Source organism: Pseudochaenichthys georgianus, chromosome 8, assembly GCF_902827115.2.
Source record: "Pseudochaenichthys georgianus chromosome 8, fPseGeo1.2, whole genome shotgun sequence".
Taxonomy (NCBI): Eukaryota; Metazoa; Chordata; class Actinopteri; order Perciformes; family Channichthyidae; genus Pseudochaenichthys; species Pseudochaenichthys georgianus.
In genome coordinates, this window is record NC_047510.2 from 24,166,588 (window position 1) to 24,182,878 (window position 16,291).

General features: G+C 39.9%; 1 protein-coding gene across 2 annotated transcripts; it reads right to left on the minus strand.

Moving 5' to 3' along the window:
• Positions 1-1,217: 1,217 nt before the first annotated feature.
• On the minus strand, positions 1,218-15,033 carry LOC117450863 (guanine nucleotide-binding protein G(I)/G(S)/G(O) subunit gamma-7). 2 transcript variants are annotated; one of them, XM_034088853.2, is made up of 4 exons: positions 14,912-15,033; positions 11,823-11,963; positions 7,755-7,870; positions 1,218-6,228 (listed from the first exon to the last, which is right to left on the minus strand). In XM_034088853.2, exons 3-4 carry the CDS (start codon positions 7,833-7,835, stop codon positions 6,103-6,105), a joined length of 207 nt encoding a protein of 68 aa, XP_033944744.1. In that variant the 5' UTR covers positions 7,836-7,870; positions 11,823-11,963; positions 14,912-15,033; the 3' UTR covers positions 1,218-6,102. The 2 variants fall into 2 exon arrangements, with proteins under 2 accessions (XP_033944744.1, XP_033944745.1); XM_034088854.2 differs by lacking the exon at positions 14,912-15,033 and adding an exon at positions 14,467-14,900.
• Between the last annotated feature and the right edge of the window lie 1,258 nt (positions 15,034-16,291).

A 16,291-nucleotide genomic window follows, 5' to 3' on the forward strand; every position in this document is an offset into this window, starting at 1 on the left:
GCAGATGGAAATTAGCTATTAGCTCAAATCTGGCATAATTCATCTCTTCTCTTTTCTGAGATTCATTTATTGGTATGCATGGTCCTTGCTGAAATAAATACATAATAACCCGGATGTTTCCGCCTGAGAGGATCTATGTTTCTCATGCTCAGCCTCAGTGAATCCAGTCCATCTTCCATGTCTCCCATTCAGCTTCACCACATATGTAGGTCAGCTTTTGTTGGTGCTGTGAAGCTTTCTGGGTAAACATACAATAGAAACAAAAGCTCTAACAAAACTTACCCTTAATTATATTCACAGTTTAACTTTTAAAAGATATCTGAACAATCATGGTTATTGTTGTCTGGTTGTTGGGAAATGCAGAGAAGATGCCCTTCAGTACAAGAAAATGTGTGATTGCATCAATTATCTAATTAAAACACAAACCTACAGCACATCTGCATTATTCTCATGTATTTTAATATATTTGTAATCTTGCAATTTTTTGTATTAAAGGGGCCCTACTCTGCTTATTTTCAGGTTAGTATTAAGTGGCTCTACTGGGACATGTTGAATGTTGAAAAAGCTCCAAACCAGGGCCCAGTCTGCTCTGATTGGTTAGCTGGCCAGCTCTGTTGTGATTGGCCAACCGCTTAGAGATGTCCCGCCCCTTAGCCAATCACGTACAATGTGTTGGAGGCACTTTAGGAGGAAAGTAAATACAAATCATTGATCAAAATGTTGACATTGACACAAAATAAAACACAAATAAATCAAAATAAAAAAGCATCAGGTTGCAGTGGGTTGAAGCCTTTGATTGACATTGCCCTCCTGCAAGCGTGCCGTCAGCAAAGTTACAAACAAAAATTGCACAAGACTATTTGTTATTATATCATCTTTTTATTAATGTTATCTACTTTTCAATATCATCTTTTTTAACAGCTATATCCACAAAATATAACAGTGTGCAAGAAAACATGAGTTATGGCACATCAGAGAACAGTTACAAAAAATAGATATATTTTCTTCATAATCAATCAAGGCAAAAAGATACATATACCGTATGCATACACAGGAGATCAGAACACAAAGGACGAGTCTCGGGAACGGCTCAGGGCGGATTCAGCCATGTTTGATTTCGTAGTCAGCCGGTGAGGAGCCTCAACTCTCGCCTGCTTTGAGTCACAACACCAGGGGATTTCCATCTCAAGCTTCATGTTCGACTTTAACACTGTTCATTCTGTCGACCTGACAACCCCAAGACCAGCATCAACACAATATACGCCACTATAAGGCAAACCAACCAATCAGAGAAGCCGTCAGCCAAACCAGCCATTTAGGTCGTCTGTCTCTCTGATTTTAAGCTCAACCAGCCATGGAATGACTGAAATGACAATAATGGTAAAAAATAGAATCTGTCAGACATATCCAGAACAACATCAGTGTGTGTGTGTGTGTGTGTGTGTGTGTGTGTGTGTGTGTGTGTGTGTGTGTGTGTGTGTGTGTGTGTGTGTGTGTGTGTGTGTGTGTGTGTGTGTGTGTGTGTGTGTGTGTGTGTGTGTGTGTGTGTGTGTGTGTGTGTGTGTGTGTGAGTGAGCTGATATGTGTGCATGCTTGTTTCATGTTGTGTGATTCTCGTGCAGTTGTAATTTGAAATGCATTGTTCAAAGGAATGACTGGGAACTGCCTCTGATTTCCTCGACAAGAAATACGTTCATTGCCCAATTTTGAAGTATATATTTCTGGGGAAGAACACAGATGAGTTATTCTGCATTACTTCCTGTGTGTCACTGCAGTCAAGTTTCTGTTTGTATAGTTATTATATTTCGACCAACTCTACAATTAACTCTAGATAAAGGGACATATCTAATGTAAAGGTTTAACCTCTTGGGAAATACCATTAACGGATTTATTTAGGTTTAGAGAAGATGTATACCACTTCATTATCTGTTTGCTCAAATTGAATGGCAGCCAGAAGCTGGTTATCTTAGCTTAACACGGCTTTAATTGAATACTCGATTCTGATTGGTCAATTTGGACGTCCTTGTGGTCATATCAATCCAATGACAGAATTCCTGCCAATGTAACGTCAGCGGTGAAATCAGACAGAAAGATCCCCAGACAGACAGTAAGTCAACACTAAATGCCCATAAAGCAAGCGTACCACTATTTTCTTTAAACCCTGCTCAAATGAAAAAAGAAAGGGTTATAACTCTGGATATCCAATGGCGTCACACACAAAATCCTGAAGTTGTATTTCAACACTTTGTCAAATTGGCTTCAATGCCCTGGGTTTGCTCTTACACTTAAGCTAAGCTAACTTGCTGCCAGCTTAACTTTATTCTGAACAGAGAAACATTGGGGTTGCTTTAATGGCTTTGATGGGCGGGGGAAACAAGCTGAACACATTTTTGGATTTTCAGGGTTGTTTTTGGTCATTATTGGTCATCACATTAAAAATAGCTTCCCATTATTGTATATTCCTACAAGGCCCGTCTTTCCTCTTCTTAAAAATGAGCACAGTGGCATCTGAGTGAGAGGAGGCCGTACATCAGGGGTGTCAAACTCAAGGCCCGGGGGCCAAATCCGGCCCGCGACTTCATTTCATGTGGCCCCATAAGAGCTTGCAAAGAATATAATATGTTTGTAATACGGTTACATGGCGATTTACAGAAGCACGTTGCCCATAAACTACATGTCCCACAATGCATCTGAAATTTGAATTTTTTTTCTTCTAAATATGCATTTTTTTCTCAGAATTGACTTTTTTTTCAAAATGTCTTTTAAAATCATTTTGTGACATTCTCACTGAAGAGACTTGCAATTATTTGCTCTAGACTTCTGCTTTCAGACGTAGTTAAATATGAAATTATTACTATCCGATAATAATTCAATGCAGAGGCAATAATGTAATATAATACATTAGTTTATATATATATTAAGTATGTATGTATTTTTATATAGTCTTAAAGTTACAACCGGCCCTTTGAGTGCAACCATAAAGCGAATGTGGCCCGTGATGAAATTGAGTTTGACACCCCTGCTGTACATGTTGCACAACGTGTCCTCTGCTCAGGTCAGACTCATCCTGACCTGCCATTGGAGGGCTGAGCGACAGTAACACCATTATGTGGAGATACTGTGCCTTCTTACACACTGTGTGTCTCTCAATAACACACACTGAAATGCAGATACATGCTATTCCTTTAAAGACACATTCAAAGATTTGTCAAGGGTACCTCAACATAATTTAATTCCGTCGCAAACATGCCTAAAAGGTGCGCCTGCCTGCTTTGTCTCTGTGCACACTGCTCAACAGTTCGCACCGCTTCTAATAAAAACTCAGCAGGAGGCTCGTGATCAAATAGCCTAACAGAAAAAAGCAGTCGATTCAACTCCCCTGAGATTCATCAGCAGTCGTAAGTCTTGTACGTTACAGCTGACAAAAGCCTCGGCTAAATGCTCCAATGTAAATATGATTGCAGCACGTGTCATTTCGTGCTCCTTTAAGCTTTGACTTCGGGCAATCAAACCGAAAACAACAACGTGTGTGTGAGTGTGTGTTGTCCAAAATGCCTTTTGCCGACCATAACCAACACTTGAGAACAGCGTTGCTGCTCCGGTGTTAAAGGAGGTTGGTTGTTGCCACGGTAAAGAGATCAGATGTTGGTTCAGGACACGATGATAAACCTAACAGTTGTTTTGTTTCTATCAGATGTTTTGTTTTTGTATCTATGGTTTAAACCAGTGGTTCTCAAATGGGGGTACGCGGACCCCTAGGGGTACGTTGGAGTACTGCAGGGGGTACGTGAGATTTATTTTATGTTAATGAAAAAAAAGGTAAGATAAATATACCAATTTTAGGAAAAGTAACGAAGTTTGAGCAGTGTGGGTTTTATATTAACAGTTACACATATTTCAAAACACGAAGTGTAATAACTGCAGTTAGCCTCCCTGTCAGAATGACAAAGGTCCTCAGTGAAGCACAAGCCCATGTTTCACTACATTGTACAACTTATTAAAAAGATCAGTTCACTGCACTAATGTCGTCTTAGTGTTATTGCATGATGTTAAAATTGGTTTGCCATGAATTTAGTGATGGATTGTAAACTTTTGAATTGTAGCATTTAAGTGTTTCTCAGTCACAATGTTGTTGTTTTAATGAATCAGACACTGCTGGTGCATCACTGTACTGTACCTCTTTAGGCATTTTTTTTCAAAGGGGGAACATTATTGAAAAAAGTTTGAGAATCACTGGTTTAAACAATCCTCTATCCCAAGCCTCTAAATCCTGAATGAGAAAAAGAAGAAGAAATGAAGACAGATATGTGACTGACCGAACAAAAAAAGTAGTACTAAAAAAAATGCAACATCCAGAGTGGGAGGTTCTGTGTCTAGATTGTGTATCTTACAAACCACTGTACAGGGAACTACTCAACTCACCAGGCTCCATGGACTCCATAGAAAGAAGAAACTCACAAACAAACCCATAACAGCTACTCTTCAATGTATCACTTCTGCACATGTCTGAAATAAAGTTTATACAGTTAGTTTGTTTCTCTTTACTTCATTTTTTCTTTCACTTCAACTTCAGCTTTTACAATCACGTTTGGTTTGTCAGAGAGAGGAGCATTGTGGAGGAGAGGAGGACAGAGGAAACCGTGTATCGACTGTCACCGACCCAGCCTCTGACCCCAAACTCTCAGACTGGTGTAGCCAGGTTGTTTTGATGTACTGTGGTTCCCTCTTCCTCTACTGTAGATGCAAACAAAGCAAACACCTTTATCTTTTCACTATCTAATGCATTATATCTGTTCTTTTCCATCCATTAACATTATAAAAACTGCCAATTCAAACACACAAACATAAGTGAAGAAGGCAGGAAAGGGAAAGGTTAATATATATGTTTTAAGACAGCATCACTTTTACTTTTTCCGTTTGGGTTTTCCCTTCCAGCCATGCAGTCCTCGCTGACTGTGAAGGTGTGGTCAGTGTGCGACCTCGGGGTAAAGCACAGGGCGGCTAGATTAAGATACTTCTGTTATCTGCTTATCGGTGATACCCCTGGCTGACAATCTCCTGTTGTCTGATTCATAGTAGCATCTAGCCTCAAACAGGAAGAGAAACGTGACCAGCCAGGGGCAAAACCTATGTCAAAGCAAACCAATAATTAAAATAAACTATCATATTTATCTGTTAAATAATGCTTCAACAAAATATCGCAACATACATGTAGTTCACAAACAAGTCTTTCTTAAGAAAATTGCAGTAAGCGTCCGGGGTTAATAGCTTGAGTGTTTGGAGAGCAGTTAACTTGTGTTCTGCTGCAGATCTGATGTCACGCTAGACTTTGATCTCAACCATCAGCCGCCATATTGAACCGCAGTGAAAACGGTGACATCAGATCAGCACCGAGGGACGACTTTCTGCACAGGTTGGCACAGCTGGAGGCTTTGCCAAAGGCTGCAGACGGCCACAGGCAGAGGTCTGTTGGATGGGAACATGCTAGTTTGAAAAAGGCAAAGGCTTCAGCCACTTGCTCCGAAATTACCCGCCATGATTTAGCACAATAGGTTTGTAGGCAAAGCTCTCAGGCCTGTTTGGGAGCGCCAACCGGTCGTTTCTGTTGCCAACATGCATCCTCCCACTCCTCGCCTATGGCACTGCAGTCCATTCTTTAAACAACCCCTTCATTTTTTGACAAAAGAAGGAAAGAAATCCGGTTTTCTTACTGATAAATAATGTCCAAATCCCTTTCAAAGTTAAGCTGACACTTGTAGTTAATTAACCGAATATAACCAAAAGCACCTTGGGTCATACTCAGTGATATTCAGCCACCAAGAGAACGAGATACCTGCCCCCTAGCTGTGGCTCCGGAGTATGGCGCTTTTCCAGAGTGGCTATTTTTGGAGTGTGTGTGTGTGTGTGTCTTTGTAGGCTTGAAATGTGTGCTTGCATGAGTTGGAGGATCATTTTAAGTATTGAATGTGTGCATTTATATGTGCCTGTATGTGCACAAGTGTATATACGTGTGTGTGTGTGTGTGTGTGTGTGTGTGTGTGTGTGTGTGTGTGTGTGTGTGTGTGTGTGTGTGTGTGTGTGTGTGTGTGTGTCAGAAGGCGGCTATAGGATGATGCAGGGCTTCTTGTCCTTGAAAGGGTTGTCAGAGGTGGGAATCCCGACCAGCAGAGGGTCGGTACGAGCGTGCTGCTCACAGTAACTCATCAGGTCTGCTGCCGCTTTAGACACCTGCAGAAGAAGAAGGGGGGGGGGGAGGGGAGCAGGTATTTAAGTGGTGCCCAGAGTCTGAAAAACTAGATCAGGAGCGTTCAGCTTCCTCCTTTCTGTGGAACCAACTTCCTGTTTTAATTAGGGAGGCAGACAGTGTTTTTTGTACAGGCTAAAGACATAACCATAACATATAGGAGATGACATTTCCATCTCAGACAAAAATATAAAAAGATGAAACAGAAGAAATAAAGATACAGTCAATAGGATCACTTCAACATTTCACAAACAAATATAGGTTGACAATCAAAAACCACCAAAAACACAACATGGAAAGCATATCCACCCTTATATTTTGTGGCAATAATTTTTTCCAAAACAGATTGTATTTTTAATCTACTCTTCAAACACCTTACATTAAGAAATACTCCTTGATTGAGTTTTAAAAATATGTATATTTTAGCCAGAAGAATAGTTGTATTTATTAACTGTGTGCGGGCTTCATCTAAAAGTAAAATATTAAAGGGTTTAAAGGTAAATTCAATATTAAGTGTCTTCAGCCAATTTTGAATCTGAGGCCACAGACTTGCAACATGGACAATACAAAAAAGAATGCACCTGGGCTGTCGTGGTGTTGAAGACCTTCCTTTTTAGTAAAGCTATAGTTTTACCCAATGTTTGCCCTACATTTTATGGCATTTACTCTATTGTTGTATTGTGGTTTCACTCTCCTTTTGTTTTATTTTATCTATTTGACTTACATTACATTATTACATTGCATTTAGCTGACGCTTTTATCCAAAGCGACTTACAATAAGTGCGTTCGACCAGGAAGACACAACCTTGAAGAAAACAGAATCATATAAGTACATCAGGTTTCATAGAGCCAAACAATTTCAAGTGCTACTCAACTGGCTATAGATAAACCAGTCCTTTATTAGTATATACGTGCTTTGTTAATAATTCTATCGCTCGAGGTGGAGTCGAAAGAGATGAGTTTTCAGTCTGCGCCGGAAGGTGTGTAAGCTTTCTGCTGTCCTGATGTCAATGGGGAGCTCATTCCACCATCTTGGAGCCAGGATAGCAAACCCACGTGTTTCTGCTGATGGGAACTTGGGTCCCCTTCGCAGCGAGGGTGCAGCGAGTCGTTTGGCTGATGCAGAGCGGAGTGCACGTGCTGGGGTGTACGGTTTAACCATGTCCTGGATGTAGGAAGGGCCAGATCCATTCGCAGCATGGTACGCAGTGTCTTGAAGTGGATTCTAGCAGTTACCGGAAGCCAGTGGAGGGAGCGGAGGAGCGGCGTGGTGTGGGAGAATTTAGGAAGGTTGAAGACCGCTTATATGTCGCGTTCTATCTTTATTATTTTCTTGTAATAGTATTTATCTGTTAAAACTTGAATCTATGTTGTTAATCTGAAAACCTCGCTGAGACAAACGTTTCTTGTGACATTGGGCTGTATAAATAAACTTTGATTTGATTTGGAGAGGAGAAGAAATAGTAAGGAGAAAACAATCAGATGAATGATCACATATATCTCCTCCTACCTTAATGCGTTCGATCCCTGCCTCGATTCTCAGCTGTTCCACCAGTTTCCTGGCCTGGGCGATATTATTAGTGGTAGACATACTGATCCATCAGAATACACCAACACAGGAGAAAACTGAATAAGAAACAGAGAGAGAGAGAGAGAGAGAGAGAAATAATGCAGATGAGTTTGGAGCAATGTGCACGTTTGAACCGGCGTGCTTTCAATACGTTGTGTCTTCTGTTTCCCTCGGACGATCTGACATAGAAGTCAAATTACTTCTGGTTTGGAAATGCACCTTTACATTAAAGCAAATATATTGTGTGTACATATATGCTGTATTTAATTACATAACGTTGTTGCAGTTGGTCAACTTATTGATTGTTGATACGTTAATTTACCCTCAAACTGTATCTAAAGTTATTTCATGATGTGCCACGTTTGACTTCTTTTCAGAGGGAAATACATTCGACTAAACGTAAAGGTCACCTATTATGCAAAACATTAAACCACAGTACATAGATAACAATGCTGTACCACATTACATTGCAGCATACATGTTAATGCATTGGTGCAAGCTCCAAAAGTAATGAGATTATACCTTTAAGGGTCGCTGCATAATTATTTATTTGAGTTTTGTTACCTTTGTTAATGATACTTTTGTAGTTTATACATGCTGTTACTGCTTCGAGCACCGTGGAATATATTCAGGGCTGGGTCATTCTACAGAAAAGGTGGAATCTGGGTGATACAAACCTGCTGAAATATATTCCTTCTAAAAAAATCTAAAACCTGTTAAATAGCAATAACTAACTCTTAAGTTGATGAATCCACAACAAGTAGAGCTTAAAGTATTTTTATTTTATTATTTTTATACTTTATACAAAGCTTATTTGTATAGGAATGTCACTGGTGTTACGTGTTACCAGGAAGAAGAGTAACACCACCAGTGACAATTTGGAGAAAACACTACCATTTTAACAAAATGGCTGCCATGTGTCAGACCAAGGCTGAAGTCGAATAGTCCATTTAGCTTAGGAACCTTCCTAAAGGAGTGAAATGACCCGGAAGTCCCTCAGTGGCAGCCATGATAAGTGCCGTTCGAATTCTCTAGAATGATGAGAATGAAAGGAAAGGAGGTTTCAAACTTCCTTTATAACCTCCTTTAGTTTAGGAACCACTGGACCTCCCTAACCGACAGGAGAAGCGAAAATGCTGCCCCACAATGCCTTGCAGCCGCAGCATTTGTGTCCCTCAACAGTCGGCCGTTCACGGAAACAACCGATTATGACGGAGAAATGATATCATGAAAGTTACGGTGCTTATTAAGCATTTTAAAACATAGGTGGTAAGTTGCCAAAGTGCTTTGTTTTGAACGTTCATCAGTATTATAATCAAAAAGAGAAATATGAACGTTAGTTTTCACTGAAATTATCAAATAAAGTCAACATTTCACAGTCTTTACTGAGCTGTGTGGGGTTTGTTCAACTTTTAAAAGATGTTTGAATGGTGATATACACAGTGATAGATGTTAAGGACTAATGTTTATAATAAATACATCTGTATTGATTTTAAGATATTTAGTTCATACAATCATACGTATTGGGATAATTTGTATTAATGTGGACCGGAGGGAGAGGGTGACGAGCATAAGTTTCACTTTCCTTTTTTATTTCAATTCCAACTTTGGTCATGAAGAATATGTTTCTCTGTTGTCCACGTTCATAAAGCAAAGCAGCAGCATCAGAGCACGGTGCAGAGTCTCTAGATGAGTTTACAGTAGTCCCTCGTTCTTATCAAACATCCATGTTGTAGTCCGCTGTATAGAAAACTGTGGTTTCCATAGTTTCCCCACAGCAGCAGACGCACACAATGACGTCCGCTGGCGCATCATAAACACGTCGGATAGTGAAAGTGCAGTCGGATTCTCTAAAGCACCGCAGTCTCTTCTCCTAAATCCTTTTGAATTCTCCTATCCACTATCCCTTAACCCCGTGACGTTTCACTCAGAGGTCAAGGAATAGACGATAGGGTTAGAATTTAGGAGCTGATTTTTAAACTATCCGACTGCAGCCCGGATGTGGCTTCAGTCAATATCAAAATCGTTTAACTCTTTAATAAAATACATTTTCCCATTCAAATGTTCACCCCTAGGGCTATGCCATGAGTAACACTATGACAGACTTGAAAGACGCATGAAACATGTGAAGATAAAATGACACCTTTAACAAACAAAGTAAGAAGTATCTGCCTTATGTCTTTGTCCACTGCACTGCCTCAAATGATCTCTTGTTACAGGAGGCACTTCAGAGACAGTACATTATTTCAAAATAAAAGCGTTTTGTGTAGCAGTAACACCAATGACGTCATTTTGGGTGACTGACATTTATTTGATATTATTAATAATTATTTGCGTGTTTTGTTTTACCATTTCAGTGTTATATTTAATGCTTGTAATGTTATGTAAATATAAATTCGATTTATTTATTGAAATAAAATCTTTTAAATGAAAACTATAGGCTCCACCTCCATGTGATCAAAGTGACAAGGCAGTTCCTTGAACTTGGCATTTTAAATAAATTGCAATTTACGTATAAACCATTTTTTATTTATTTTTTATTTAGTACCATTGCAAAGACAATCTCTATTTATTCAACATATATAATGAATGTGAGTATTAGGTCAACGTCATGTATTTTGGTGTCTGCAAAAGTAAGTGACAGCACTTCCACCTTTTCTGTAGAATGACCCGGCTAGGAAAGGAAGGGGTGTGAAATGTGTTTACGAGTCAACGATGAAATTATTACATTTAATCCTGGGTTTACTTATCAATCATTATAAAACATATCATATATATTATTCTGAAATGGACCAATCTGCACAATCACTACTTTTACTGTCGCTACTTTCACTATATTTTGATGATAATACTTTAGTACTTTTACTTGAGTAACATTTTGATTGCAGGACTTTTACTGTAATAGAGTATTCCTACACAAGATCTGAGTACTTCTACTTTTACTCAAGAACAAGATCTGACTACTTCTACTTTTACTCAAGTACAATATCTGAGTACTTCTCCTTTTACTCAAGTACAAGATCTGAGTACTTCTACTTTTACTCAAGTACAAGATCTGAGTACTTCTACTTTTACTCAAGTACAAGATCTGAGTACTTCTACTTTTACTCAAGAACAAGATCTGACTACTTCTACTTTTACTCAAGTACAATATCTGAGTACTTCTCCTTTTACTCAAGTACAAGATCTGAGTACTTCTACTTTTACTCAAGTACAAGATCTGAGTACTTCTACTTTTACTCAAGTACAAGATCTGAGTACTTCTACTTTTACTCAAGTACAAGATCTGAGTACTTCTACTTTTTCTCAAGTACAAGATCTGAGTACTTCTACTTTTACTCAAGTACAAGATCTGAGTACTTCTATTTACTCAAGTACAAGATCTGAGTACTTCTACTTTTACTCAAGTACAAGATCTGAGTACTTCTACTTTTACTCAAGTACAAGATCTGAGTACTTCTACTTTTACTCAAGTACAAGATCTGACTACTTCTACTCAAGTACAATATCTGAGTACTTCTCCTTTTACTCAAGTACAAGATCTGAGTACTTCTACTTTTACTCAAGTACAAGATCTGAGTACTTCTACTTTTACTCAAGTACAAGATCTGAGTACTTCTACTTTTAATCAAGTACAAGATCTGACTACTTCTACTTTTTCTCAAGTACAAGATCTGAGTACTTCTACTTTTACTCAAGTACAATATCTGAGTACTTCTACTTTTACTCGAGTACTTCTCCCCCCTCTGCTGATTTGTAATAGCTGTATTTATGGGGTCGTATGGCCTCAGTTGACGAAGCTATAGCACCACCGTGAGGTGAATGAATGATAGTACAGCATTATTAATAAGTGATCAATAAACACTTTATGGAGATGATATACACAGTATAACTTAACTGAACTATTTTCAAAAAATAACTTGAATACTTTCTTTACATTATGTTTAGATGTATGTTAAGTATTCATGATAAATAATCGTTGGCTTAACAGAGACAATAGAGTGTTACCTGGCTGGTGGTGGCAGACAGGACTCTCGTGAAAAGGTGACTGGATGGAGATGTTAGCGGCGCAGGAATGACAAGAAAACAATTCAATGCCAAGTCAAAACGCCGGAGCTGGACTGCAGGTGAGCTCACATTGGCTTGTCCCTGTAAACAAGGAAAGACACAAGAGGCGTGAGATGAGTGGTTTTCCAGTGAGGTTACAGAAAACGTTAGTCTTGTCCATTTGCAGTTTTGTACAACTGGGCTTTTTAAAAATGATTCATGACACCGATCCCATCTGGATTTAAGATAGTTGCTGTTGAGAGTGAAATCTACTTAAAACTGTGAAATCTGCCTTAAAACTGTAAAATCTGCCTTAAAACTGCGAAATCTGCCTTAAAACAGTGAAATCTGCCTTAAAACTGCGAAATCTGCCTTAAAACAGTGAAATCTGCCTTAAAACTGCGAAATCTGCCTTAAAACAGTGAAATCTGCCTTAAAACTGTGAAATATGCCTTAAAACTGCGTGAAAACTGTGAAATCTGCCTTAAAACTGTGAAATCTGCCTTAAAACTGCGAAATCTGCCTTAAAACTGCGTGAAAACTGTGAAATCTGCCTTAAAACTGTGAAAACTGTGAAATCTGCCTTAAAACTGTGACATCTGTGAAATCTGCCTTAAAACTGTGAAATCTGCCTTAAAACAGTCATTCTTACACCATAGTAGTTGAAATTAATACTGAATTTTAATCTAAAAACTTGAATGTGAACTCAGAAATGTGCTTTTCAGCGGGACAAATAAAATTGTAGTTCAAGTTTTCATAATTGATTTTATATAACGAGATTGGAACTTGCTTGAATGCCAAACTGTCATCATCATCTTCTTATCATTCACATCGCGCCATCTGTCACCAAAACCAGTGACACCATTTTAATCCATCAGATAGGACAGCCCTGCATTTCCCATCCAAAAAGGAAGTCCATTTATACCTGTGCTGTCATAGAGTTATTACAAACAAAAAACCTTCATAAACCTCCTGCTTCTTTCTTTCACTTAGCACGGCGTAAGTTTCCCTCAGTGCATAGCATCGAGTGTTACGACTGTCTCTCTCTGTCTGCCGCCCTCTCCAGGGAGGAGAGTCCTGCTTTAATTACTCCTACTGTGGAGCAGCTCAGAGAGTCATGTCTGTAATTAGAGCTGTGTGTGTGTGTGTGTGTGTGTGTGTGTGTGTGTGTGTGTGTGTGTGTGTGTGTGTGTGTGTGTGTGTGTGTGTGTGTGTGTGTGTGTGTGTGTGTGTGTGTGCGCGCGCGTGCGTGTGTGCGTTTGTGTGTGCGCACATGCATTTGTATAATTGCATTTCTATTACATCCAAACCTGACGCTATAAGTTCAATCCTCTTCACCCTGAGCCCACATCTTAGACCCTTAAACCCCGTTTTCTTTCTGTAGGTTGTATTCGCTTTTTGTAATTTCTCACACACATGCAGACTTGTTTTTGGCAGCATTGAATTGACCCCCATAATCCCCGGGAGATAAAGCTGTCGATAATGTCAAAGTATTGATTTTAGTATGCAAGCGGAGTGTCAAGATATCACTTTCTGGAAACGTAAACATGCCCGACGAAACATGTATTTAGATAAAACCAATTGATGCTGCATTTCTCTCATAAATCATTGCACTATATACGCTCCCTTAATAGGATGCTTTAATAGCGACACTTAGCGCCCATAGAAAGTTTCATATTGGAATACTTTTTTATTAACGAACAGTCAGTAGGGGGTTATCACCCAACCCTGGAAACTACCCTAAAATGAGTAAACAGTCCCAACCACATGCTCAAACTCAACTCAAGATTCTAACCCTGAGGTCCTGAACTGTACAATAACACTTGTGCAATAAAATAACGTCCACAGACAACAGCCTGAGAAAACGACCAGAAATGAACACTAACAAATGAAAACTACAAGCTTATTTGAGGATAGTTGTTGTTGTCAAACCCTCACCTGATTCTTCAAAAGCCAAACACGTTTTCTTACAACACGGTGGACATGTCAAAGTATTTGTTGACTTGCATCAACAATAAAAGCAAACTCAGAGGCACAGGGGGCTACAAGTGAGAACGAGGCTTTGCCTAAGTCTTTTTGAGTGCCTTGTTTTATTTAGCCTGTTGATTTCTCAAACGTTCTGCTATGGCGAAGGAAGCATAGCCTCCACCTACAACCAGCACAAATAGAAGTTTCTGCCCCACTGTAAATCTCTCCTCTCATACGCCCTCAAATGTATTTGGTTTTCAATGTAAAGCCGATGACAAACATATAGGCTATACAGTAAACAGTTTATTTGTCAAGGCCTGGACACAAAGCATCACCAGAACTGGACAGGCCCCGATCAGGAGCCCATGCAGCCGCTCTGAAGACGCGCAAATATGCATTAATCCTTATTGATCACAGCAGTGATCGGGCCGCAGTACGGAACCATGTCCTCCGCTATAGGCCCTGCTTTCTGCTCTACCGTGTGAAAACACAATGCGGGCATTTTGATGGAGAGAACAGCATGTCCTCTCTCTCCCATGGCTATCCACACTCACATACACACGCATACGCACAGTGCGCGCAAGCACACTCAGACCTTGTGCACATATCAAAGCTAGATATTTTCCCAAGTGAATACCAGACTAGCTTCAGGTCTGCAAATAGGCCCCGGTTGTTATCCGTGGGAGCAGGGTGGTGACATGTTCAGAGGGAGGCAGGCTCCGGTGGCTAATGTGAACTCATCCAACGAGAATGGAGCGCATGACTTTATGTTCCGCTATTATGCTAATTGATCAGCACACGGCCTTTTTGAGCATGTACAATCCAGAGGTTTGTTGGACACAGTGGCTTCTGGGTCCTCAGTGTCCAGCCGAGCCGTCGGAAATCTTCCACTGACCCTGTCCCCAGTCCTCCCCTCCCTCTCTGCCGGCAAAGAGCTGGGGGAAACCGGATTCGTGACACTGATGAAGCCCCTCTCCGCTGCAGCCGCCCTCGGTGACGAGAAGCAGGGGTCGCAGAGGCACACAGACGCGTTACATTTCTTAAACACAAGGAGAAAAATACCCGAATATCTCCAAACTCACCTCCGAAAGCGCTGTATTTGTGATTTAAAGGGCCAGATCCGCTGCTTTCTCACCCTCTCTGCTGGTTCACTCCCCGTCTTCGCCGATCCAAACGCCTCCCCCTCCGCTACCAGTGTCTGTCCACTCCTCTACCCCCCTCCTCCTCTTCCTCCTCCTCCCTCCCTCCATCAGATCCGATGACAGCACCTTTAACCCAGGGGCTCCCAAACAAACACACACACACATCAACCGAGTGCAGCATCTACACAAGAGGGTATTTCATGGATATCTTTTTCAATGTTTTTAAGTCATATTTTTGGGTTGGGGAACCCATGTGCAGCCCTGTAAATGTAGTGAGTGTTCGAGGCGTAAAGACTTGGGTAACAGCTCCATGAGCCTTATTAAATATTACTTGAGTCTTCATGTCTTCCTGTTCTCAGTGTGTATAAGTTTAGTGAAAGATTTAAAAAGTCTTGTTTGATCTGTAGTGGCTTAAAGTAGTTAAAAGTCTTCTTAAGAATATATAGAATCTCTGATCGTTTTTATACTAGCTGTCAGATTCTAGCTAATAATATAATAAAATCTGTCAGAATTTAAAAAAAATTCAATTTTTTCTATTAAAGTATTTTTATTTGATCCAATCTGAATGATATATATATATATATATATATTTCCATGTCATATCTATGTCAATTCTTATATATACATATAAAGATTTAACTTTACCAGACCAACTTTATTGAACGGTTTTTTCAAAGAGATCAGAAAAAGGCTCATCACATCAGTGTTCATTAAATGAATTCAAACTGAGAGCATTATAGAAAGAAAACAGTAAGAAAAAGAAAGAGAAATAAAAAACAATCAGAAATTAAGGTGTGTAGAAATGTACTTTTGCAACATTCAATATTTTTTTTTGTATAATTCAATGTCATTAAGAGAACCAATAAATACTGGAGAAACGTAGCGGTATCAATATTTGTGGATCAAATATTTTTGCTAAAATGATAACATTAACCAATAATGGAAAGCATATTATGTCAATCTGTGCACCTCACATTAAAATGTCTCCTCTCCACTCTGTGCTGCCACACGATGGCGCCATGACCCAGCGGTATACTCTTCTCTTCCGGAGAAGGTGTGGGCCGCTCCTGCTGTTCCTGGCAGGCCCACCGCCACCACGAGCTGGAGCTTAAAGTGCTGCATTATCATGGGATGCATGTGGACGGTTCTCTCTGCGGTAAAGGGCCACAGAAAGGTCCAATGAGTAGGATAACATCTTGTTCTAAATCTTCGTTCTCGGGGCCTACATGTGCTGCATGTCAGAGACAAAGAGGAAGGTAAACAGTGCACTCTACTTCCACAGCCTCCATCATAGCTCTATGGAAACACACTCCTCGCTAC